Source organism: Hydra vulgaris, chromosome 11 (genome assembly GCF_038396675.1).
Source record: "Hydra vulgaris chromosome 11, alternate assembly HydraT2T_AEP".
Classification (NCBI taxonomy): Eukaryota; Metazoa; Cnidaria; class Hydrozoa; order Anthoathecata; family Hydridae; genus Hydra; species Hydra vulgaris.
Window position 1 is genome coordinate 44,905,748 of NC_088930.1, and position 26,717 is coordinate 44,932,464.

A 26,717-nucleotide genomic window follows, 5' to 3' on the forward strand; every position below is an offset into this window, starting at 1 on the left:
AAAAAAGTTCCAACTGTCATAAGACCGTTGCTAAGGAACTTTTGGATGTTTACCCCTTTTTGGAAGTTTACCCCTTTTAAATATCAATAACTTTCGATAAATGCTGATGAATGTTTCACTATTAGATATTTTAATGGGTTTCATACTAATTTTTAGACCTACAATGAAGACGAGTATTATGAGCAGGTCCGAGATGATAAGACGCCATTAGTATTGGACAGTAGAGTTAAACAAGGAAGACTTTCCGGCCGATCAGCAGAAAAGGTCCGAAATCTAAAGCATTGGGTCAAATACAAGCCACAAGACCATGAACAGGTTAGAGGAGACATTGAAATTGTCAAACTTTTGCCCCGTTTAAATTTGCTATTCTCTTTGATTGAACATGAAGCTTTTAAAGATTTTGTTCACTTCTGGAACCCAAAAATCAATGTGAAAGCTGCAACAACATACTCCCGGTTCAAGTACGCAAAATGTTAATTGTTTTAAATAAATTTTATTTTGGGGTGGGGAGTCAATTCAATGGGAGTTCCGAGAGAACTAAATTTTTTAAAAAGCTGCTTTTTTAAGACCAACCAAGACCAATTTTTTTTTGGTCACCTTAGTAGGTAACCAAAATGATATGCAACGAGAAATGCCAATAGTAACTACTTTTTTATTTTAATTTTAGGTTGCCGTTGTTGTACACAAATGTGAAAACCTGGGTGGATGACATTCTAAAAGAGCATACGCCAAAGACCGCTTTTTTCGACAGTTGAGATTTGCAATCTCAACTGACCTCTGGCAAATCAGAAACAATGATGCATACCAAGCCGTTAAAGACGTTTGTGATTGGAGTTTTTCCGTTTCCCGGACGACATACAGCTGAAGCGATTGCTTTTCGTCTGGATAAGCATGTTTTATTATTTTATTTTTATTAGGTTAAAATTTCTGTAAATTAAGTTAACCATTTGAATTATTTAGATAAGTTTTTGTTACAAAAAAGCAAAACCCGCCCCATTTGGTTTAAAATTATATTTTTAACTTTTATAAAGATTTTAATTAATTTGTCAAATGGCACAAACTAATACTTTTATTTATATCTAAAGTAACAACAAACGTATTAGTTTGTATATTGAAACATCAAAAAGCTAAAAACTAATTTTACTTTTCTTTTCAGGAATGTCTCAGAGTTGGCCGGAAATAATGGATTTTTGTCCGTTGTGTGTGTCCATGATTTAGCCGCTAATATGAAGGCGGCAATTAACAAGTGAAATTTTGTAGATACATCTCTTTTGCGTGCTGATCATCTTTTGAATTTTGCAGTTGAAGCAACTGTCGAAGTTAAGTCATTAATAACTAATAAAAAGTTAACGCTCAAAAAGTAAAAACATATAACATAGTTAATATCAGTTTTTAATAATAGTAAATAGTACTAACCACCTTTTATGTTATGTTTCTTATAATTTTATTTTAATTTTTAGCTGAAGCTGCTGCTTGATGACAGTGATGCTGTTGGCAAGGGTAAGTTGAAATTTGTGAAAATCATCACTCCCGTGAAAACACGCTGGAATTCAACTTTTATGATGTTGGAAAGCAGTGTAAAAATGCGTTGTATCAAGCTGCTGCTTGATGACAGTGATGTTGTTGGCAAGGATAAGTTGAAATTTGTGAAAATCATCACTCCCGTGAAAACACACTGGAATTCAACTTTTATGATGTTGGAAAGCATTGTAACAATGCGTTGTATCATCAGCTCCAGCAGAGACATTCCTGTAAAAGATAACACAAAATTAGCTCCAGTCATTCCTTCAGAAGATAAATTCAATCTTTATGATGAAATTTTGCCTATTCTGAGGAGAGTTGCTAAGATTTCAGAAAGTTTCTCTGCTGACAAAGAAGTAAGCATTCACCTAGTTATCTCAGACATTTACACACTGAGGCACAAATGCCTGTATTTCATCAAGGCTTGTGGGGCATCGCCAACAGCAGAAATGTTTCACCAAAAATTGGCGGAAAACATTTTCGTTTTCCGGACACTGGTTGTCAAAACCTTTTTTACTCTGTCGCCAACTTGTTTTACCCCTTGTACAAGGGCTGAGCTCTGAAAGAACTGGGTGGATTTGATGAAGCCTATGAGGCACTGATTACTCAATCCAATGCTTATCAGGAATGGATTGCTGCAACAAGATTGTTTAATGAACGATTACATGCTGAAATCCAAGGTTATGTTTCAGAAGATGAAAATTTTCTATAATGTTGGACTGGAAGAAGCTCCTGCACTTATGACTTCCTATTCTGGTCCGGCTCCACCTCTAAAGTTGGACATCGTCACTGAATGGGAAATATTTCAAAAACTCCCGGGGATTATTGGTGTAGACGTGCTGGAGTTTTGGAGTTTTTGGGGCAAACAAAAACAAATTTCCTCTCCTCGCTCAAGCTGCTTAAAAATGGCTATGTGTACCTGCTACCTCAGCATCTTCAGAAAGAGTCTTCAGTGCCGGTGGTGCAATTGTCTCTAATAAAAGAACAAAGTTGCAGCCTGAACAAGTTGAAAAGTTGTTGTACATTCAGCAAAACTACTCTAAGGTCCAGATCAAAAGATGGCTTCTAACCAGTCAGAATGAAAAAGAAGAAGATTTGTTTGAAGAGGCTTCTACCAATGGCTCTCAGAATTCAGCTGCTTCAATTCAGGGAGCCCCTACTTCAACTCTTACACTAGCAGTTGAAATGGAACTAATTTAAATTGGCTCATTGCCTTAGTGGCGTCATTGGTCAACTTCACTGCTTAGAGTTTATAAAATTTGCCATATAGTGATTTAGTGATATTGATAAACCATATTTTTGAAATTAAATTTTAATCTTTTTCTTAAATTAAGTCATAAGCACAAGCCTTAACATGTTAAACATGTCAAGTCAACAATTTATCAAGTAAAACATTGTCATTTTTTGTTTTTAGCTGTTTTTTACTTGAGCTTAAGTCTTGAATAAATTAAAAAATCAAAACTACAAATAAAGTTTTGTTTACTTCTTTTTTAAATTAAATAGTTAATTTTCCAGTAATTTTATTACAGTTATTTAGGTTTTAAAAAAAAAATTTTTTAGTTGGAAAAATAAAAAATAACGTTATGAATCGATAAGTATAGTTATCGTTTTTATGATATGACTTACGATATTTATTGTAACTGAACAATAAATATCGTAAAAAATTGATAAATATCAAAACTTTATCGTGCATATTTTTAGGTACGATATTATCGTAATATATAAAAACTTATTATGCGCACATTCCGATATTTTATCATTTCGTATTGTAATTAGAAAAGTTTCGATACACAGATGCTTACATCAATCAACAAAGCTTTATTTGATTTTTTTATAATTGCACTCTAGTTCAGTTTTTTTATTCAGGTATAAGCTTTTAATGTTATTATTTTGCTTTATTTTTGTTTTTGCGAATACTTTTTTTAAAAATTTTCATTCTCTAAAAACAAGAAAGAAAGTATTAAAATATGCATTTTAACGAGTCAAAATATTCATAGTTGTTTTAAGAAATGTCTGGTAACTTATTAAATGAACTTATGGGGTTCCATTAATGATACACAATATTCCAGAGTAAGATAAAATATTTAAAGTTTTCTTTTGTTACAGCAATCACTTTACCAACTCATTTTTGACAAATTTCATCTTTAAATTAAAATAAAAAATTACCTTTAAATTTAGTTCATTTTTTTAATGTTATATCATTTTAACTGTGGTTCACTGTTTGCCTAGGCTTTATATAACTAAAACATGGTGACTCTAACCTGTAGACTTCAGCAGAATAAAATCACCATTTTGAATTATATTAATGTTATATGAATTATTGAAATATATAAACCATTTTTACAGAGCTAACCCAGTGGGCACAAGATGTAAAAAAGACGTCTTTTGAACGTCTTTTGAACGTTTTGGACGTCTTTTGAACGTTCAAAAGACGTCTTATCTAGGTCCTGTGCCCACTGGGAAGTATATAAACCACAGCTTTACTGTTTTTTTAACTAGTGAGGTTTGCAAAAATTATTGGATCTGTTTAAAATGTATGAGAAATGAATTAAATATTTTTAAAAAAATTTTATAGCTAAGGTGACCATTTCTTCTATTTTAGGAAAGACAGTCTTCTTTTTGTAGGTTCTGTCCTTCCTTAAATAGTTTCCTTTTTTTTCGATATCTTAAAATTGACGAAAAATATTACCATAGCGAATATACATTTAGTTAAATAATCAAAAGGAATGTAGTCATAATATATAGGGAGTAAAGAATTTAAGTATTCTTATATTTATTACCTAAATGTTTAATTTATTTATTATACTATTATTATTATTTTTTTTTTAATCTTTTATACTGGAAAAGGTCACCGTATTTATAGCTCTTTGTCGTTAAAAAAAGATTGTAAATTTACTTTAAACGTTTTTTTCTTAAATATAGATCAAAATGAAACTCTGAGCCTCGTAATAAAAAAAAAAAAAGGTTACAAAACTTTACCTTCGATTTAGACGAAATCCGTTATTGATTTAAACAAAGTCCGTTCCCATCTCTTAGCTGCTCAATGCTTATATAAATACGTCACATTTCTGAATATAAATTTTTATCAAAATGTTTAGAACCACCAAGCTCTTTGTTTGCCAATATTTCAGTTTTGCTGTTAGATTCAGTCCATAAAACATTTGTAAATGCCAATCATGTTTGCAATTGGTTTTCAAACTCTGATAAGTTATCATACTCAACATCTTGCTAAATTTCAATACTTATCCCAGCTAGCACACTTACCTTGGACCAATGTATGTAACTACATCGCGAACGTCGGCTGTTTTCTCCGATGCAAATACAACGTTGATCCAATGTTAGTTTTATCGTATTTATATTAATAAAAATCTGAATAGCGCAGTGATTAACATTAGTCAGTAAAATTACATTGGTTCAACGTATGTAAAAATATTGCAAAAGTAGGTGTTTTTTTTGTTCTAAAGATTTATAAGCAATCTAATGTATATGAATCAACGTTGACCAAATGTGTATAACCCCATACTGATCCAACGTATATGGATTAACGTTGATACAATGTTGATAACCCAATGTTAATCCGATGCGTATGGATTAACATTGGATTATATATATTGGATCAACGTTGCTCTATATACATTGGAATAACGTTGGATTATATAGAGTGGTTCAACGTTGTGTTTGCATCGAGAAAAAGCAGATAAAGAAATATATATTTGTATAATTTTTAAGAATTATTTTTTCTTCAAATATTTCAGTTGGTTATGGAAATATATTTTGCTTATAAATCTTTCTCTTTCTTATATAACAAAATATTAAGCCACAAGCAAAACTAACATAAATCTCGGAGTTCAAATCTCTCCCATCCTACTCCAAACTCTGAAAAAGTTTATTGCTACTTTCTATGCTACTCTATGGCTATCTATTATCCATCTTAACTTTATTCGCTTTAATGGCTGGTTTATAACTACTAAAACATGATATTTTTAAAAATTCTTTTATACTACTTTCTACATTTCAATGCTGATTATTTACTACTAATACTTGCTCTTTCTTAACTTTTTCTCAAATTAATTTTATTCTATTTCCAGCTCTCGCTATTAAAAATATTGCTATTTTTATAATTATTATTATTATTACTATTAATATTTATTACTTCGGAAACTCGCAGGAGACGTGGCTACTTAACCCAACAGTTTAAGCTAGAAAACGGTTTTGAGAGTATCAATTGGCATAATCCACCAATTCACAGATCATCTTCCAACGTCCTAATGCGTGAATTCACATTTAATAATGCTCGTCACAATTTTTTTACAAATCGTATTGTTAATGATTGGAATAACTTGCCGTCAGCATGCAAAAAGGTTCCGTCAGTTAACGCATTTAAGAGAAGATTTAACAAGTATTTTTTTTCTACAGCTGCAAACAGAACATCTTTTACTGAAGTTGAGCTGCACGTTTATTAATTAATTCGTGCTTTAGCACCTACAAATATTGGCTTTTTAGATACTATTTGTCATAGATGTAAACTTTAATTAAATAAAAGCAATCTTTTTTCCCAATTTTGATATCAACTTACTTGCTATGAAATAATAATTGCTTTTTTTTACCTAAAGTTTATATTTCACAAACCATAAATTTTTGTATAATTTGTTGGTTTTGTTTGTTTTTTAATTATTCGTCATTTTATCTACGAGTACTTATTTAAATATATTACTATTACTATTACTAATATTATTGTTGTTTTTACTATTACTATTAATAGAATTTTTATTTTTCTCGTTAGTATTATTATTATTTTGATTATTATTACCAATAACTGGAGTTTTTATTATTATTGCCTATTATTATTATATATACTTATACTTATATTACTAATTTATTTATAACGTTGTTACTGTATATTATTATAACCTACTTCTCTTGCTATATTTTAATTAGGTATATAAAAGTCTTTTATTCTAGATAGATGCATAAAAGTAAATTGAATTTTGTCCTAAATTTATCAAACTTCTTATTTAATTATTATTCCATAAAGTTTTTCATTTAAGTATTGTACTGTTTTACGATTTTTTTTTTTTTACGTTTTTTTTTAGTTTCTTATTATGATGTTTATTTAAAATTAGTACTTGTACTATATGTAAATATTCCATGAAATGTAAAATCTATTTCAGAATACGTTTGATTTGATTTGAATAATGCTTTTTCAATTAGATGGATAACTTTACTAGTTATAATAAGTTAAAACAAATGTTGACTCTCAAAATGGATGAAATATATAAGCACATATATATATATATATATATATATATATATATATATATATATATATATATATAAATATATATGCGCGTTAATATATGATTTGCAATGTATATATATATATATATATATATATATATATATATATATATATATAAATATATATGCGCGTTAATATATGATTTGCAATGTATATATATATATATATATATATATATATATATATATATATATATATATATATATATATATATATATATATATATATATATATATATATTAACTAAAATATAAAACAAATAAATCTATTTCCTATTAAAGTTAAATATAACATTCTGCAAACGTAAAATAAACGTTGAATTAACTTAAAATACAACGTTTCGATAACGTAAAATACCATAAATTTATATAAAAACAACGACAGGAGCAAGTAGAAGACAGAAGTCTTGTCATCAAGCCCCTATTGTAAGCGTAAAGTATTTTTTACAAATTTCTCATTAAATTAATTTACAAATACTTGTTATATAAAACAAGTTAATACATACTTACAACAAGAATCTGATAAATTGCAAAAATTAAATAAATAGGTAAAGTTAGAGATATTACAAGATTTTTTTTGATTTAAAAGTACAAAAATATATGTTTGTGTCTGTTAATTCAAGTAAATACTGTTTAACTATATTTTTAAAACAATTTATTAAAGTTATACTTTTCATATTTTCATCAAGAACTATGTTCCACAGACAAGGTCCTCTATATGAATTAAGTAGTCAGGTGTTTTAAGAGTTACAACGTTGTGCCAACGTAAATTACAATGTTGAATCAACGTAAAATATTACGCAATGCCAACTTAAAGTACAATGTTGGGTCAACGTTGTTTTTTTGGTTGTTGGTGACGTCGCATTTGTAACCAAAATGATATAAAAACAATATTGGCGGTCGATGTTGGGCCAACGCAATGCACAACATTGTTCTAACGTTTTATCAACGTATGTGTGCTAGCTGGGGTAGCTGATTCTATAAAAAGGTATGATAATAAAAATATAATTCAAGTTTATTTAGTAATCATAAGCTCAATTAGAGTTTTATTAAATCTTTCAGTTTACATTAGAAAGTTACATTAGTTTATTCTAAAGAAACTACCCAATTGAACCTTTTCAAAAAAAAGATTGCAGTCAATTTTTACTAGACACACACTACCGTGGGCATATTTTGAAGCCCTATACAAACTTAGAATAGGCTAAGATATGCGCAACTTGATTCGTTGGTTTTACAAATAAGGTGTGTGCTCAAGTAAAAATCAAATGTCAAATAACATATTGAATAATTTTTTTTTTTTTTAATTTAGGGTTTCCCAAGAAGTTCTTGCGGTCTTATTACAAAGCACCGCGGATGAGCATTTAATAGGAAGTTTACGCTTCTTTCCTAACCGATGTCGCAAACTTGCCCAGAGGTGGGGTTTGAATCACGGATCCTTTGTTTCTGAGGTAAGTGCGCTACCACTGCGCCACGGCTGCTCAATACTAGCTGCTCAATACTAGCTGAATTCCCAGATAGCACATAGACGTTGGCCCAACGTCGGATCAACGTCGAAAAATTCGTTGGCCGTTGGTCGGCAACCGATATCGAGCCAACGTGGATTTGATAGTCGGCGCGACGTCGCAACCAACCGTTGGGCTAACGTTGGCCCAAACTCGGATTTCGACGTTAGGCGAGCGTCGCATGCTGACGTTGGTCCAACGTATAACTCAAATAATATTAGTTTAACTTGTTTGCAAAAACTTTGATTTTGATTCAAAAAGTATGCTCATCTTTTCAATCAAAAAAAAAGCTTTTGCAATCAAATTAAAACTATTTATTTGACTTAAGTGTAACTTTTTTCAACTAAAGGGTAACTATTTCTTTAAATAAAGCGTAACTATTTCTTTGTAATGTCCAAATAAGTTTGAATAAAATTTGACGCTGATGAACGAAAATAAAACATTGATTAATGAACCAATTTAAATTACACAAATACTTAGAGAAAATCAATATTTGTTGTAATAAACAATATAATTATGTCAAAATATTTGTACACATGTTCTAACAAAATAATGTTCTTCTCGACTGCTAAGCATCTTTACGAATCTTGCATCTTTACTTCTCTTGAGACTAACAACAACGTTCGAATGCTCCTCGTTATAAAATTTGGTAGAAATCTTTGAATTTGCATCTTTCGTTTGATGAGCTTTAGGCGTTGCCATAACTACTGTTGAAATTATAGGTATTCATATATTTTTGTGTTTATATATATTATTACCAAACACTTATCAGTTTTTATTTTTTTCGTCAATAAGTTTCGTCAATAAAGACTGTTCAGAAATCTGGAGGGGGAGGAGAGTGTATATATATATATATATATATATATATATATATATATATATATATATATATATATATATACATACATATATATATATATATATATATATATTTATATACATATATATATATATATATATATATATATATATATATATATATATATATATATAGAGAGAGAGAGAGAGAGAGAGAGAGAGAGAGAGAGAGAGAGAGAGAGAGAGAGAGAGAGAGAGAGAGAGAGAGAGAGACACACACACACATGAAATATAAAATCTATATTTAAGTAATAAAATAATTAATAACAAACATATGCTAAGCATAAGCACAATATACAAATAAAATGTCCATAAATAAAAAAATAAAATATTTTTTTTGGATATATTACCTGTATAAACATGGCGGCAAAATAAATTTTTTTAAAATAATTACTACATTCGTTGATATTTCGCTTTCATTTTTTAATACCACATCTGAACAAAAAATTATTGAAAACTATTAAAATAGTATCAGTATTTTACTGCAAAAACTAGAAGTAATATGCTTCAAAATTCTCATATACAAAAAATATATGAATTCCAATCACCATTAAAATGCTGCAAATGCATATAAAATACAATACCATATCCCTCTTTAACAGCTGTTAAAGAGGGATATGGTAACAAATGACGAATTACAAAACAAATGCTTCACTAGACATAACTGAAAAAAAAAGTTAAACTAAAGTTTCATTCAGTAAATAATGACACGTGTTAGTAAATAAGAATGAAACAATGAAAAATCAAAACATACGAAAGAAACATTCTATACAGAGACAACAAGTTATATAATATATTATAATTTTAAAAAAAGTAAAAAAATGGTAAGCACAGAAAGTACGGTCTTAGTAACAAAAGAAGTGCTCCAACAGCTACCAAAGAAATTTTAAAATTAACACACCACTCAGCTAAAGATGTGATAATACCTTTTTCATCAGGATTGCTATCCAGATCACTTTCATTTTTACTCTTCTTCTGTTTGTTGCATAGGAAGCAGCCTTCTAAACAATTATCAGTTAAATTATAACGTATAATATTAGTAGCATAATATTATTAATCTAAAAAAAACAAAAAAACAAAATTTTAAAAAGATTTTACTTGACTACTTTAAAAATAAGAAGAGCAAGAGGTGATTTGATTTAATTTTATAAAATAAGTAAAAACATGGATAAAGTTAAATGGAATCATCCTTCTAAAATAATTACATATGACAATAACAAAAGGTCATACTCAGAAAATGCAAAAGCAATTCACACATTCTACCGCATTCTACCAGATTTAACTTCTACACAAACAGAACAGTGACAATTAGAATAATTAAACAGGAGAGATATTCAACTCTGATAATGTGAATGTCTTCAAAAACAAGTTTGATCGTTTCAAAAACATACAAAAGAAAATAAAAAAAAATAATGAAAAAATGAAAAATAAAAAATAAGCACTTTTCCAAAAGCCGTCAAAGTTTAACATCTACAGGTGTTAGATTCACCACATTGTATGTGTACAGCAAAAAAAAATTGTTATTATTTTTGTTGTTATTATTATAACATTCTAGCATTTTACATCTTTACCAATTTTACATCTTATTACAAATATATAAATACAGTAAATTACTTAAAGTTTTTAAGAACATTAAGAAATTTACTATCAATATTGATTAGTCCAAATATTGATTCATCAATTCAATTCAACTTTAATTAAGAAATATATATCTTTTGAATAAAATAAAAACGTAAGAGCATAAAATGAAGTCTTAATGCATGATATGGTAGCCTAATAGAAGCCTTTTTGCACAATTTTGTAGATTCTCCTGCAATCAGTGCTGCTCTGAGGAGAATTTGGTGAAGCAGCACAAACTTCGTTCAGGCCATGATAATAAATGGGGTACGCAAGTTCTTGATATAAATTTAAAAAATTCTACTATCTTTAATGTAATATAGACAAGTTTATTTACAATTATGTAGCTACATAATTAGTAAACTACTAATTTAAAGTTAAATAAACACAAAAATGAAAATAAATACCTGTATCTCTCTAGCCAACTGGATCCTAACAAAGGGGATTTTTTTTTCACCACCACTTCTTCGCGTGATTCAATCTTTTTTGATTCTTTTAATACCACTTCTTCTCGTGGTTCAACCTTTCTGAGTTCTTTAACGACTACTTTTTCTCGTGATTTAGTCTTTATTGATTCTTTTAATACCATTTTTTCTCGTGATTCAACCTTTCCGAGTTCTATAACGACTTCTTCTTCTCGTGATTTAATCTGTTTGTTTTAGAATAAATTCTTTACAACTTCTTTGCATAACCCACAGCTAACTAAAAATGGGATTTTATTAAGTATGGCCGAAATTTTTTTTAGCACTAAAACCTGTAACACACTGAACGTATTCAAAAAGGCAAAAATTCAGTCGTATTCCGACGTTGGCCCGACTTTGGTTCTACGTTATAACTTGAGTGATAAAATAAACCAACGCTTCCGACGTTGTGCCAACGTTGGCCCAATGTATGTGTGTTAGCTGGGTTGTTTAATACGGCTGTATAATACTAGCTGACGAGACCCGTAAAAATATGGGTCTATGTAAGTTTATTCCGCATCAATTTTTCTGTACTTTTTCTGTCTTTTGAAGGTCTTTTAAACATTTTGGATGAACTTTGCAAGCTCAAAAGATGTCTTTTTCAGGTCCCGTACTTAATGGTTTAGTGCACCGTCATCGGTGTCGTTTTGGGGGCTCAAGTCCTCTCCTTAGCGTATGAAATTCAATCTTGCTATATATATTTATAGCAAAAAAATAAATATAGCAGAAAAGACTCTTAGTTTTACCAGCCAAGAATAGCTATTTGTCTTCACAGCACTCCCTTCTGGAGTAGCAGGACAGGCTTATTAAATTTTTTCTTTGTTAAGTTTCAGACTTTAATTATTTTCAGACCATCCACAGTTTATTAGGACTAATTACCTGAGTACATTACAGGCCCGTAGCAATCGAGGAGGGGGGAGGGGGGGGGGGGGAAGCAGGGCATTGCCCCCGCCCCCCCCACCGCCTAAATTTTTAAATTCTTAATTTTGAAAAAATGACTAAAAAAAAAAAAAGAGGTCTTCAAAACAATTTTGGCCCTTAATTCAGCACTGCCCTAAATCCCCCTCCCCAAAATATAACTTTTGTTCCTACGGGCCAGCATTAATAACACATGTACCTATCATGACTTATGCGAAACATATTTCTCCCAGTGTTTGGATGTTTTTATAAATTTTAACCTTTTTATAGAATTTTCTCCCTTTTGCTTGTTATAGTAAATAATATCCTTATATATGTATGTATATATTTATAGAACTTCAAAAATGTTTTATTTTGTTTTATATAAAACCAAAAAAGATTGAAAAAATATATATTATTTCGATTTTAATGAAAATATTCAGCAAAAGTGCTGCTCATAAAAATCAATGGGAATAAGAAAAAAAACATTTAAAAAAACCTGTGCTTTAAATTCCTCAATATATAATGAATCATTGGAGAAACTTTTAACTCTTTGATTTTTAGCTTTACTTTTAGATGAAATATCTAAAAATTTTCAGACGCTACAATATTTTCCGACGCATTGCAACTAACCGAACTATTTTTTATACTATTTAATATATATAAATATAGGTTTGTGTGAGTGCGTGCTTGCGTATTATATACAGAGCCGTTGCTAGGCTGCCCAACTCCTCAAATAAAAAGAGGAGAGCGGCAAATTTAGAAGGCTCTAATATATGTATATATATATATATATATATATATATATATATATATATATATATATAATATATATATATATATATATATATATATATATATATATATATTCACACATATAAATATCAAATAGTTGATATCCATATGAAAGAAGTTTTTACACCACTTAATATATTTAGTAAAGTAAGTATTGTAGTTATACAGTTATCGTAATTTTACTATTATGAACCAAACTATTTGAATAAAAATTATGAAATCAGACTTATACCAGACAAAAGCCAGTAAATGACAAGCGATTCAACGCTCCTTTGTTACTTAATAATTAATAAAATCATAACTTTCAGAACAAATATAGATTTCTTTTTTTAAAGCTAAAGTTACATTTTAATATTGGATTGTAAAACGAAACCATTTTGTAATCTTTGTTTAATTAATTCACTTAATAATAGAATCAATCAAATAGATAAATAAGTGAAAAAATTGTCAAACAATAAAGTGAGTGCTCTAGAACCGAGGTTGCTGATCAACGTAAAAAAGAATTGCTCAAGCAAAAAATATGTGAGTAAACAAACAAAGTTAGACGAAAAGTAAAGTTTATATATTACTGTCTATACGTAATTTATTTCGTTTAACTTTGTTTATATTGTTTATATATATATATATATATATATATATATATATATATATATATATATATATATATATATATTATATAAGATATTCTTTTTATTACCAATAAAAGATGGTCGATGCAATGAATCAAGAGTGGTGGAAAAAAGCAAGCGACGTTGTCAATGCTTTCCATAAAGAAAAGGCTGCCATTCCTAGTAATGCTCAAAAAGCAAGAGAAGACTTAAAAGAAAACATAGCATTTCTCAGAACCTACTTGGAGTTCAATTACAATTTATGCGATAAAGTTGTTTTTTCAGGTTTGAATTTTCAAACAGTTTTTCTTTTTTCTTTTTTTTTTTGTAATAAAAATTTAGATATTTTATTTTGAATGAGTTTGAAAAGATAACTGACTATTTAATATTTGTATATTATCTTTTATATTTACTTGTGTAAATAACAAAATTCCTCTAAAATAGTACCTAAAACAAAAATTGTACCGCTTGATTTATTTACACCAAGATGATATTTTTAAAAAAAGTAAAAATCAGTAAACCGTAGCATTTGCACTTGCTTACATTAATTAGAAATAAATACTTATGCAGTGGGTAACAGGTCAAAAAGTTATTTTTATTACAAGTAAAGCCCAGCTTTTAAGAGAACGGGCTACTTTAGCTTTTATTTTGTTTAAAGAGATGCTAGGTTAACTAGGTGTAACAATATGTCTACTTTATTAAAGTAAAAGCTCTGTGTTGTTTGAACACGGTATTAAAAATCACAGTGTTATTAAAAATAGATTCGAAATTCGCATTTGTATCATTATTATTAAAATTATTTTTTTTAATATATAGTTTTTTAAATAAACGAAAATAATAAATGCAGAAATTTTTATAAACAATTTAACCTACGCGTGTTTCGTTACGGTTCATAACCTCCAATATGTTTGTTTAAACTTGGATGTGGTTCGGTAACAATCAGACTGGTTCAGATCAGGTTTTGCTTGATGTATTAGTGTGCACCACGTTTCTATTAAGCGGTTAGAGTTTCAGAATATTAAAAGGCATTAAATTAAAAAAAAAGATTTGTTTTCTTATGCAATTTTGATTAAGTTAAGAAATACTTTTTAAATTAAAGGGAAACGATCTTAAGCTTATTTGTTCGGCTACTAACAAAAATGCCCAATAACTTTTGATGTATTTTTGTCATTTAAAAAAAAAGTTTTGTTTTTTCATTTAATATATTATTTTTTTGATTCACTATTTAATTTGATTAACCAAATCTTATTTATGTATATTTAAAACTACATAAATAGTATATCAAATTACATTTATCATACATCAAAATAACTAGGGGAACATGGGGCAAGATGACAAATGTTTCGGAAAATGTCTATATCTTAGTCACCGTTGGCACCGGACCAAAAAAAGACGTCTTTTGAACGTTCAAAAGATGTCCAAAACGATCAAAAAACTTTCGATACGTTTAAAAGACGTTCAAAAGACGTCTTTTTAAGTCCCGTGCCCACTGGGCAATAACTGTCCCAAGAATGAAAACTTAATTTGAAAGTGATAAAAAAATCAATACGCGTCAGTGATGTATCAAAAAACCACTCTAAAAGTTGAAAATAGCTGAGAAAAAACTCATTAAATGATGTTAACTCAAATCGTCATCTTGCCCCGCATGCGGGGCAAGATGACGATTTGAGTTGATAAAGTTTAAGACTTTTAAAACAGATAACTCTACGAAGCCATAAACGCCTCAAAAACCATCATCAAAAATTCTAGTTTATAAAAAAGTAACACAAACGGAGGCGTAATTTTTAGGAATAATAAATTATATATTTATATCAGGTTATGCAAAAAAAAACAACTTTATAATCAGTTTGTCGCAAACTCCAACGCAACAAAATAAAACAGTCCAAGTAAATTTCTGTTTAACATATTGGCCACAAGTTAAATGACACCAGTGTTAACAGGATTGTCATCATCAAACAATGGATCAAACAAAAAGTTATTAGATGTTTACTAAGTGCAAGTTGTCGCTTTGTTTAATAAGGTTTAAAAACTTAATCAGGAAGCACAAGGAAAACCCATAGTTTTTACAAATATTGGAAGAACACGATGAAATTCAGTACCCTTTAATTGTTAATTACACGAAAACTACTAAACAGCGAAAACTACTTTAAATTTATGAAATAATGAAGCTAATTGAATTTATCTCAGTAACTTTTTACATTTTTTATTGGACGCTTATTTAGAAACCAAATATCTTTGCGAGTTCTTGACATCATCTGCTGGATCTTGCTTTGAGTTACTTTTTTTGAGGCGGCTATCCATTTTTTGTTAAAATCTTTTATATTTGTAGCTAATTTCTTGTTTTTCAATAAGATTCCTTTTATAATTGACCAATAACTTTCAATAACTCGCTGCTCAGGACAATTTGGAGGATTGCTTCCTTAGGTACAAATTCGACGCCATTTTGTTCATACCATACTAGAGATTTCTTGGAGTAGTGAATTGTAGCCAAATCAGACCAAAATATTGTGGGCATTTCATACTTTTTAATAAATGGCAAAAGGCGTTTCTTTAAGCATTTTTTTTATATATAAATCTGCGTTCAAAGTTTTATGAATGGTGTACTTTTGAAACCATTGGAGCAGATTGCTTGCCATATTAAGTTTTTGAACTTTGAACTTGGGAGCAAACTTTTCAGTTTTAAAATCCTTGAATTTTTTTGGCAACATATCTACCTTTCGAATGATAAAGATATTGCTGCTCTGGCAATTTTGAAAAGTTCTTTTTGCAATAGGTTTCATCGTCTTTAATTATGCACAAGTTTTCTCGGTTTAAAAGTTTATATAGCTTTTTTGAACGACAAATTGCTTTAATTTCTCTATCAATGGATCATTTTGGAGTTTTCTTTTTATGATGTGCTTTATATTCTTCAGATCTAAGTACTTTTCCTATCAAAGCTTGGCTGCATTTAAATTTTCTCGCAAGATCTCTCTGCGAATGACACGGATTTGTCTATATGGAGCGAATGATTGATTTTGCTTTATATTTATCTTTAAATCCTTTCTTTTTCCACTTCCAGCTTCTCTTTCAATATATTGAGTCTATTTATATTGCCGCAAAATAAATCCAACTGATGATCGAGAAACAACGGTCAATTTTAAAATTTCAACTCACAATGAAAGACTTTGAAGAAAAATTTCTGAAATTTTTTTTCGATTTAATATTTGTTTACTCATTTTAAACCGATAGAAATGATAACCAATACTTTTTACTATTACTTTAAGAAACAACACATTAGATTTCGTGTGCAAAAAATGTTAAAAATTTGTCAAGTAGTTTTTGAATAATTAACGATTAAAAGGTGCTGCATTTCATCGTGTTCAACTGACACTTTATATGAAGCGAGTTGAAAGTACATTTAACTTGTTCATTTACACGATGATTTAAAAAACTTGGCTTTTTTTTGATCGCATAACAATCATTTGCATTGCTAAATATGTATATAGCAGTATTTTTGAAGACCTTTAGAAAGTTGTTTAGAAGCCCTTTAGACACTTTTTGCTTGAAAGGTTGTCAATCTAAATGATTCTAAAAACCAGATATAAGATTAGAAAACAATCTTTGAGAATTTAAAAATAACAACAGAGAGTGACACATGTCTCTTTCTATGCTTAAAACGTTCAGGCAAATTGTAAATCATAAGTTGATGAAACACTTTTGTTATCCGATAATTTTGGAAGCTCAAAAAATTTCCTTGAGCAAACGTTTCATAATGCCGTAATAGGGATTTTCATAAACTGCGCAACGCTAATAAAAATATAAAAACAGAAGTAGATCATTTGCTTATTTAGGCGCCGATTTTCATGGAATAAAAGCCCTATTATGATTTACATACATACATGCATACATACATACATACATACATACATACATACATACATACATACATACATACATACATACATACATACATACATACATACATACATACATACATACATACATACATACATACATACATACATACATACATACATACATACATACATACATACATACATACATACATACATACATACATACATACATACATACATACATACATACATACATACATACATACATACATACATACATACATACATACATACATACATACATACATACATACATACATACATACATACATACATACATACATACATACATACATACATACATACATACATACATACATACATACATACATACATTCATACATACATACATACATGCATACATGCATACATACATATAATACTGTTATTAATATTATTACCATTGTTATTACTAGTGTAAATCATTTAGGTAGCGCTTATGAAGATTTAAATATATCTGGAGACAATATAGAGTTTGATGTAATGTTGATTGCTCAACGCTCTAACTTTTTGTACTTTACAGAGTGTAATAATGGAATTTGTAAAATTAGGTGCAACAGTCCGTTCCTTAACTATCCTTTTGATGAAGATTTCAATATAGATTCAGATAAATATCGATCATTTTTTTTCGGACTTATTCAAAAATGGTCTAACATAATGATGACTCATAAAAAAAAATATTTTACATTAGTTAATCATGGTGTTGCAACTCAAATGAACGTGAATGATGAGAAAGGAATTCTTTGGTACCAAGTTGATTTAGTACCATGCTTTCAAGCAAAATTAAGCTTAACCAGTGAAGGTAATTATTATAATATCTATTAAATATTTATTTTATAAAATAATGAAAACTTTTTATCTTGTCCATTTTGATTTCTTATATTATTTAAAAACTATTCTTAAATTTTTTTTATCTCTTACTGTTATTATATAATATGTGATTTTTAAAATTGAACTAGTACCTTGATTTAGAAATTAAAAATTTATATAAAAATGAGAATGAGCCAAAAATAAAATTGTTTTTGATAATTTTTAGGATACCCGCGTTTAAATTTAAGGGCCAAATATTTTGGATGTTTTAAACGTCTGGCGAAAACATTATTATTATTATTATTTTGTTTTTATATAAATTTTTATATTCTTTTAAAAGGTACATAAAGGCTTAAATATAAATTAATGAACTGCTGTAATGAAATTTTGTAAAAATTAATGAATAAGTCTGCAGGAAAATCAGAAATTTTTCTCAAAAAAGGTATTTTATTACTCGGTGGCACATGAGTATTTTTTTGGTAGCGCATAAAATTTTTTTTGTCTGGAACAAATTAGCTTGAAAATTTATTGTAATAGTGTCAATTTAGATATTAAAAAATTTTTCATTGAAAAAAAATCTTCGATCATTAGGGTAACCTGCTCCTTACACTTATTTTAGTGGTCCCACGTTGTTAAGACTTACTAAGTTAATAGTTTTTATACGCGCGCGCAGTAAATTTGCATATTTCAGGATTTTAAAAAATGGCTACATACGGATAATACACAGATACCAAAAAAAAAATTTCTCCTTGGCAACGAACTACTTGTCTAAGTTTTTTGTTATTAAATATACATTTAGCCGTTTATTGAACGGAAAATGTTATATAAAAAATTTTAAACTACAGAATACCACGATTCAAGTATAATAAAAACCTCTCAAAACGAATAAATTTTAAATTCAGCAATAACTGTTTTAGTTTGTTTTGTTTAATATTTTCAGATCTCTTTTAAAAATTTTTTGACGGAAGCAATTTATTATAATTTAATTATTTCAATAGATGTGGTTTTTATCTTTTTTAGAATGTTTACTAATTAATTAATTTTTTGTATCAAAAATTTGATACAAAAATCAAGAATCAAATAATATTTTTTCAATTTTTACTTTTTCTAAGTTGTTGCAAGAAGTCCTTACGGTTTTATCACAGTGCATTACGTGATTTAAAAGAAGTTCACGTCTCCTTCTTGACCATTGTTATAAAACTTTCTCGTTTTTCTAAACATCTTCACTTCGAACAAGGCTGCAAGCAACCACTACTAGAGTTGGAAGTTAATGAAAAAGAAAAGATAAAGTATATAAAGCAAGATAACGATTAACAGATAACTTAAAAAATTATAGGTTATATGAGTTTGAAAAAAAAGATAAAGAAAAAGAAGAGAGAACTCAAAAAAACTGATGTTCGAGTAAAAAGACTAGACAAATAAGAACTTTTGGAACACTTAGAAACAGTCACAGAAAAGTATGAGACTTAATGGAATAACGAGACAATGGTTGAATGTTGGCCGCAAGAGAGGATCCAACTATGTTTACAATGAATTTTTGTACCTTATAAGTCTAAAAGAGAAAGATCATTGTTCAAAGATCCGCTCCAGATATGGCATACAAGGATGTTTTTGAGATTTATAGAGATAAAGAATAGAATCCAGAGTAAGAACGTGGCAAGAACGATAAAGAGATGCGACCTTAGCAGATGCTAACATGGTTTCCAAAAAAAATTGGAAAAGTCAATCCTAGAAGACGAATGGTAAATGACTCATCGAAAACATTACCATTCATAAATATAAGAAGATCTAAATTGTTACAATAACGATTTGTTAAAACTATTGAGTTTTACCAATGTTAAAATTCACCAGCCACTGAGTATCCCATGCTGTAGCAGAAGTGAGATCCTTATCAAGCTCAAATGCCCCCTCCAAGCAAACAGAGAATGTTGGCTATTAATTTAGACAAGAATAAATGGTGGTATCATCAGTAAACAATGGCACCTTAGATGTGAGAATTTCTGGGAGATCGTTGGTGTAAATCAAAAATGTTATAAGGCCAAGGATAGAACCTTGAGGAATCCCTGAAGATACAGGAAATGAAAAAGATTGCTGTCAATTGAGGACATTTTTTATTCTACGATTGGTGAGGATGGATTCAATAATCTTAAAAATGTTACCTGATACACCGTAAGTAGAGAGCTTACGGAGAAGACCAGCATTCCAAACTTTATCAATGGTTTTAGAAATGCCAAATGCAATAGCCCTAACCTCTTCACATCTATCTAATGCAAGATAAAACCTATCGGTAATAACCATTATGTAACTGCTAACAATACTGTATAAAACGAGAAGGTCAAAATTCATATTGGTGATCAGAAAGTATGTGATTAGATTAAAGTGTTGATTAAAGACTCAAAAATCTTGCTTATGTTAGGAAGAAGACTAATTGGAAGGTAGAGATAACAGATGCTACTTTCCAGAAGGCTGGAAAACAAGACTGATAAGCACTTTTTATATAGTTTTGAAAATATAGACGACAGCTCCAAACAACATTTTTGCAAGACTATATCAGCTATGTTGTCCAGACCACAAGCTATAAAAGTTTCGAAGCATGAAATCACTTTAGATACAGAAGCTGGAGTGATAAAAATGTCAAGCAATTGATCAAACTGTTTGTCGGCTGTATCAGGTAGAATGTAATTATTGGAATAAAGAGATAAGATTAATAAAAATTTCTTAGCAAACAATTCACTTTTGTCTTTAGGCGGACATGTTAGCCCCGTTACTTAAAGCCCTGGCCTCTACAGTTCTTTAAATCAATTCAATTTTGATTTAAAACGTCTATAATCAGTTTTGCGATTTCAGAACTCTTTTTATTTTCTACCTTTTAAAAACGCTCTTCATTCATTGGTTGTCTTTTTAAAAACGCTCTTCATTCATTGGTTGTCTTTTTAAAAACGCTCTTCATTCATTCGTTGTCAGATCCTAGGTGGACAAATCGAAAAACAAAAATGATTCCATCATCAATAACTGAAAAATAAATGGCTGTGTGCATCTCTTCGACCATAGCAGCAAAAACAATTTACTCACATGCTATAATAAACTCATTTTGAGTTTATTATGGCATGTTAAACTCAGTTTGAGTTCTCCAACTCAAATAGTGCGCTTGCATTCTGGTTCCTTGTTTTCGATGTCGAGAAACTTCTTCTAGATGTAACTAGAGTGTCTTATTGTGTTTCTCCAAAAGCTCAAGAGTGGTAAAAAGTTATTACCCTTTTATTATCTTTTTCCTGCATGATGAATATAAGATTACATCTAGATTAATATTCCTTTTCCAGCATGATGAATATAAGATTACATCTAGATTAATATTCCTTTTCCAGCATGATGAATATAAGATTACATCTAGATTAATATTCCTTTTCCAGCATGATAAATATAAGATTACATCTAGATTAATATTCCAAGCAACATAAATAATATTTTATGAATATAAACTGTAAACACACCTCAAAAACTTAGATTTCTCGAAGCTAAATGGAGTGACGTCCAGGACGCAGCGTAATGCAAGTTTTGAATTGATTCCTGTCTGATTTTTTAAGGTTTTAAAATCTTATTTCCAGACAATGTATTAATTTCTGTGCTAAATATTAGACTAGTGGCTTTAATCTTTTCTTCTAGTTTTTGCCAAAATCTTTTATTCTTCCAATATGATATCCAGGGCTTAAAACATGTTTTTGTCCAAAAGTCATTTGTCGTTTCCAACTACTTGATCACCAAGTTGAATTGCCTTTTGATCCCTAATTAAAACAGCATTTGAGAATAATAGCATGTTTTTAATATTTGCAGATATTAAATGATATGTTTTTCAATATCGGCAGATATTAATATGCAGACACAATTCCCATTTTTGGGAGTTCAGATTAAAAACACCAGCTAAATCTATTGCTTCAACAATATAAAGTACTGCTACCGCAAAGAAATTTAACTTGAAATTAGTAATTGTCTTAATGTGTCAATTGCGTTAACTTATTTTATGGCAAGTCAGATGAAGAATGTTTTGAACTTTTCCGTTTAGAATACAATAAACTGTGACTTATATATCCTTAAATGTACCACTTAATTTTGTTACATTAAATTTAATCCTAAATGGTTTAACCCTACAAATAAAGAAGTTTGCAGAGAAAAATTTCGTCTATTTAAGAAACTCCAATGCACTTCATCTAAACATAAAGATTCTAAACGCGTTCTTTATAATAAACAAATTCGTATTGTCAAAAAACAAGTTACAACTGCTATCAAAAAAATGAGAATTACATTATCTCAAATTCTAAATCCAATCCAAAATGGCTCTATTTATATGTGAACAGTCAAAAATCTTGTAAAAGTGTTTTTCGTTCTCTTTTTGACTTAAATGGTAATTAACTAGTTGATAAAAAATTAATTGCACAATGTCTTAATCTTCGTTTTTCCAAATATCTCCCATCACAGTTAACCTAAGCTTACCGGTGTTTAATATTAGAGTTAATGCAATCTGTTTTCGAGACATCAGCACCCTATTCTCTAGCAAAAATTTACAAGCTTTATCATCATCCCTTGATACCTCAAAGTGTACTTTTTCTGGATCAGTACGACAAGTTCTACTTGTCTCTTGGCTCGGTTATCGCTCCACTTTTATTTTTAAATTTTACTAATGACATGCCTGAGTTTTTATCTAACATCTGAAAATTATTTGCTGATTTTAGTATGCTTAACTCATCAAACACTCTTATTCCTTTTGAAAGTGTCAATATTGAAAAGTCACCAGGAGTTTGTTTCAACAATAAACATGAGTAGTCTTATCAAATAAATAATGCATCATTAAAAGCTAACCAGATGCTTGGTATTTTTAAAAGAACTTTTACTCATTGGAATGCAATTATGTTTTTAAAAACTATATGCTACCTTTTTACGCCCGCTGCTTGAGCTTTTCGCTCCAATATGGAAAAGAAAGATAATGAGAGACTCAAAAAAATTTAACGCAGATCAACTAAACTAGTTCCTAAATTAAGAATCATGAACTACAAATTTGGATATTTCAAAATCTAAAAGAATTTAATGAAATCAAGTTCCTAAACCCAAATATATCACCCACTTGTTTTTCAAATTGTCCTGCAGGAAACTTACGAAATAAAATCCACAACCATGCCATTGTTAGAGAAATTTCAGTTAACTCGCATAGACATTAAATTATTTCAAATAACTCACATAGAAATTTCAAATAACTCGCATAGACATAACTTCTTACCTAATAAAATTGCATCCCTATTGAATGTCTTGCCTACTTCTGTTGTCTTAATTGTTAATATTAATTCTATTGTAGATAACAATAATTATTAATAATAACTATTAATATTAGTTTTATTGTAGATAATAGTAATAGTAATACTTCATGAAATAAGAATGCGTCCCAAATTCACTCGATTATCATCTTCTTCTTCAGAGACCGTTGAAAAATTTAAAGGGGAAGAAGGCTTTGTTGGACTCAAGGGTTCATCAACATTGTTGGTAGCATGGTCTATCTAAAAAAGAATTGTTTCAACAATTTTAGAATGAAGTTATGATTATCCGAGTGGGAATTAAAAAATAAAGCTGTTAACCTATACCTTAACAACTTGGTCTGACGTAGAGTTGTTAGATGCCTTTTATTTTTAATTTTATCAAAACCACACTCTTCCAGTGTATCAAAACCACACTCTTCCAGTTTATCAAAACCACACTCTTCCAGTGTATCAAAAGCACACTCTTCCAGTGTATCAAAACCACACTCTTCCAGTGTATCAAAACCACACTCTTCCAGTGTATCAAAACCACACTCTTCCAGTTTATCAAAACCACACTCTTCCAGTGTATCAAAAGCACACTCTTCCAGTGTATCAAAACCACACTCTTCCAGTGTATCAAAACCACACTCTTCCAGTGTATCAAAACCACACTCTTCCAGTTTATCAAAACCACACTCTTCCAGTGTATCAAAACCACACTCTTCCAGTGTATCAAAACCACACTCTTCCAGTTTATCAAAACCACACTCTTCCAGTTTATCAAAACCACACTCTTCCAGTTTATCAAAACCACACTCTTCCAGTGTATCAAAACCACACTCTTCCAGTGTATCAAAACCACACTCTTCCAGTTTATCAAAACCACACTCTTCCAGTGTATCAAAAGCACACTCTTCCAGTGTATCAAAACCACACTCTTCCAGTGTATCAAAACCACACTCTTCCAGTGTATCAAAACCACACTCTTCCAGTTTATCAAAACCACACTCTTCCAGTTTATCAAAACCACACTCTTCCAGTGTATCAAAACCACACTCTTCCAGTGTATCAAAACCACACTCTTCCAGTTTATCAAAACCACACTCTTCCAGTGTATCAAAAGCACACTCTTCCAGTGTATCAAAACCACACTCTTCCAGTGTATCAAAACCACACTCTTCCAGTGTATCAAAACCACACTCTTCCAGTTTATCAAAACCACACTCTTCCAGTGTATCAAAACCACACTCTTCCAGTGTATCAAAACCACACTCTTCCAGTTTATCAAAACCACACTCTTCCAGTTTATCAAAACCACACTCTTCCAGTGTATCAAAACCACACTCTTCCAGTGTATCAAAACCACACTCTTCCAGTGTATCAAAACCACACTCTTCCAGTGTATCAAAAGCACACTCTTCCAGTGTATCAAAACCACACTCTTCCAGTTTATCAAAACCACACTCTTCCAGTTTATCAAAACCACACTCTTCCAGTGTATCAAAAGCACACTCTTCCAGTGTATCAAAACCACACTCTTCCAGTGTATGTTTGTTATTGGTTTCTTTAACAACTTTTTCTGCAGCTTTTTTCTGACGTTTTCTCAAAGATGTATAATGGTAAACAGTTTTATTAGAAAAGTATTGAATTTCTATTGAGAAAACAAGAATTAATAATTACATGTCTAACTAATTCAATTTTCTTTTCACTATTTGCTTTTTGTTATTAACATTTATTTAAATGTTTAGAAAAGTTTTATTGCGTTCCAAAACCTATTGCAAATCAGAAATTATACTGGAGATTGTCGTATTCAATTGACGAAACACAAATTGCAAAGAAACTTTCGAACGATGCAAAAAAATGCATTCGAATTATTAAAGCCTTATTCAAATTAGAAACGAACGGTTTGTTCACCAAATTCACGTCGTATCATATAAAAACATCAGCGTTTTATTTGAAAGAACGTGGAAATTGGCCGAACGAAGAAAATCTTGGACGCAGTATTTACGACTTTTTAGTTTTTATCAAAGATAGTTTGAAGAATGGTGAACTGAAGCATTTTTTTGACCGCACTATTAATCTTCTAGACAAAATTGAAGTCTCTACGGAACAATTAGCAAATACTATTAATGGCTGGCTAAAAAATGAACAAAAATTCTTGGCAAAGTTTTCGTCATCAATTGATCCTAACATTAAACAATTGGCAATAAAATGATTTATGAACTGTTTTTATTTTTTTCTTTAAAAAAGTAAAAATAGAAAATAAACAAAAACAGAGCTTTATTAATTTACTTTAATTTATTAAAACAAAAACTTTGATTAAATTGATTTTTGATAATATAATAGTTGCTATAATGTTCATAATAGCTTTTTATTTTTATTTTCTTTATTTTTACTATTATTTTTTATTTACTTTTTTTCTTTTTTTTTTTTCTTTTTTTTTTTTCTTTGCATGAGCATTGCATATAGGCAGTAAAAAATAATGATTTTTTTGAATTTTTGAATTATTCATATTATATTTTTATAATATGTAGACAAAAATTAAGTATTTGTTTTTAATTCTTTGTATTTTAACAGTTTTTTTTAAAAAAAACTTTTGACGTTTTTTGATAATTACAAAATTATATAAAATTAAAAATAAGTTGTATTTACAATGTTTTTCTTTAAAATCTGTCTAAAAAGGTTACAAATATAAAGGCTACAAATGTACAGCTGTTATTTAGACTTGAATTTAAAATGTTCATTATTCCTAAACATAAAAATATTTAGTATCAGTGCCATGGCTAGTGGGTTGAAGATCAAACCCCCTCCCTCCCCTACGCACACACATACACATATATACACACTCTCACACACTAAAACCTCTTATTAGAACGCCGATTTCCGAAAAAAAAATTCTACTTAAATTTTTTCGCCTTTTAGCTATTTTACCTTTTTTTTTAATTTAGAATAATCAAAAACAAATGATACAATTTAAATTAATTATTCAAGGAGACAAAGTTTTTATCCTTAAAACCTATTGTTGACCAGCTTTGCGCCACTTCTTTATTTATTAGGTTAGCGTAGATGTATTTATTATACATTGTTTCCAGTTTAGAATGTTGAATGCTAGTTCTTCATAACTAATTGCATGTATTTTGCTTGTGTCTTTGTTTTTAGAACTAGACAA

The 26,717-nt window shown here is 29.4% G+C and overlaps 2 protein-coding genes and 1 long non-coding RNA gene across 4 annotated transcripts; 2 read left to right on the top strand and 1 right to left on the bottom strand.

Moving 5' to 3' along the window:
* Positions 1–9,542: 9,542 nt before the first annotated feature.
* Positions 9,543–11,418, bottom strand: LOC136087273 (uncharacterized). Its single transcript, XR_010641679.1, has 3 exons — positions 11,204–11,418; positions 10,106–10,180; positions 9,543–9,614 (listed from the first exon to the last, which is right to left on the bottom strand). It is a non-coding gene; the product is annotated as an uncharacterized LOC136087273 (long non-coding RNA).
* Positions 11,419–13,345: 1,927 nt separating this feature from the next.
* Positions 13,346–26,202, top strand: cglr (Cyclic GMP-AMP synthase-like receptor). Of its 2 annotated transcripts, none has more exons than XM_065808958.1 (4): positions 13,346–13,471; positions 13,656–13,842; positions 17,884–18,255; positions 25,297–26,202. In XM_065808958.1, the coding sequence occupies exons 2-4, from the start codon at positions 13,656–13,658 to the stop codon at positions 25,761–25,763; spliced, it is 1,026 nt and encodes a 341-aa protein (XP_065665030.1). In that variant the 5' UTR covers positions 13,346–13,471; the 3' UTR covers positions 25,764–26,202. The 2 variants fall into 2 exon arrangements, with proteins under 2 accessions (XP_065665030.1, XP_065665029.1); XM_065808957.1 differs by having other exon boundaries at positions 13,394–13,500.
* On the top strand, positions 23,688–25,144 carry LOC136087449 (uncharacterized). The gene is made up of 2 exons (XM_065810224.1): positions 23,688–23,788; positions 23,965–25,144. Exons 1-2 carry the CDS (start codon positions 23,688–23,690, stop codon positions 25,142–25,144), a joined length of 1,281 nt encoding a protein of 426 aa, XP_065666296.1.
* Positions 26,203–26,717: the final 515 nt, after the last annotated feature.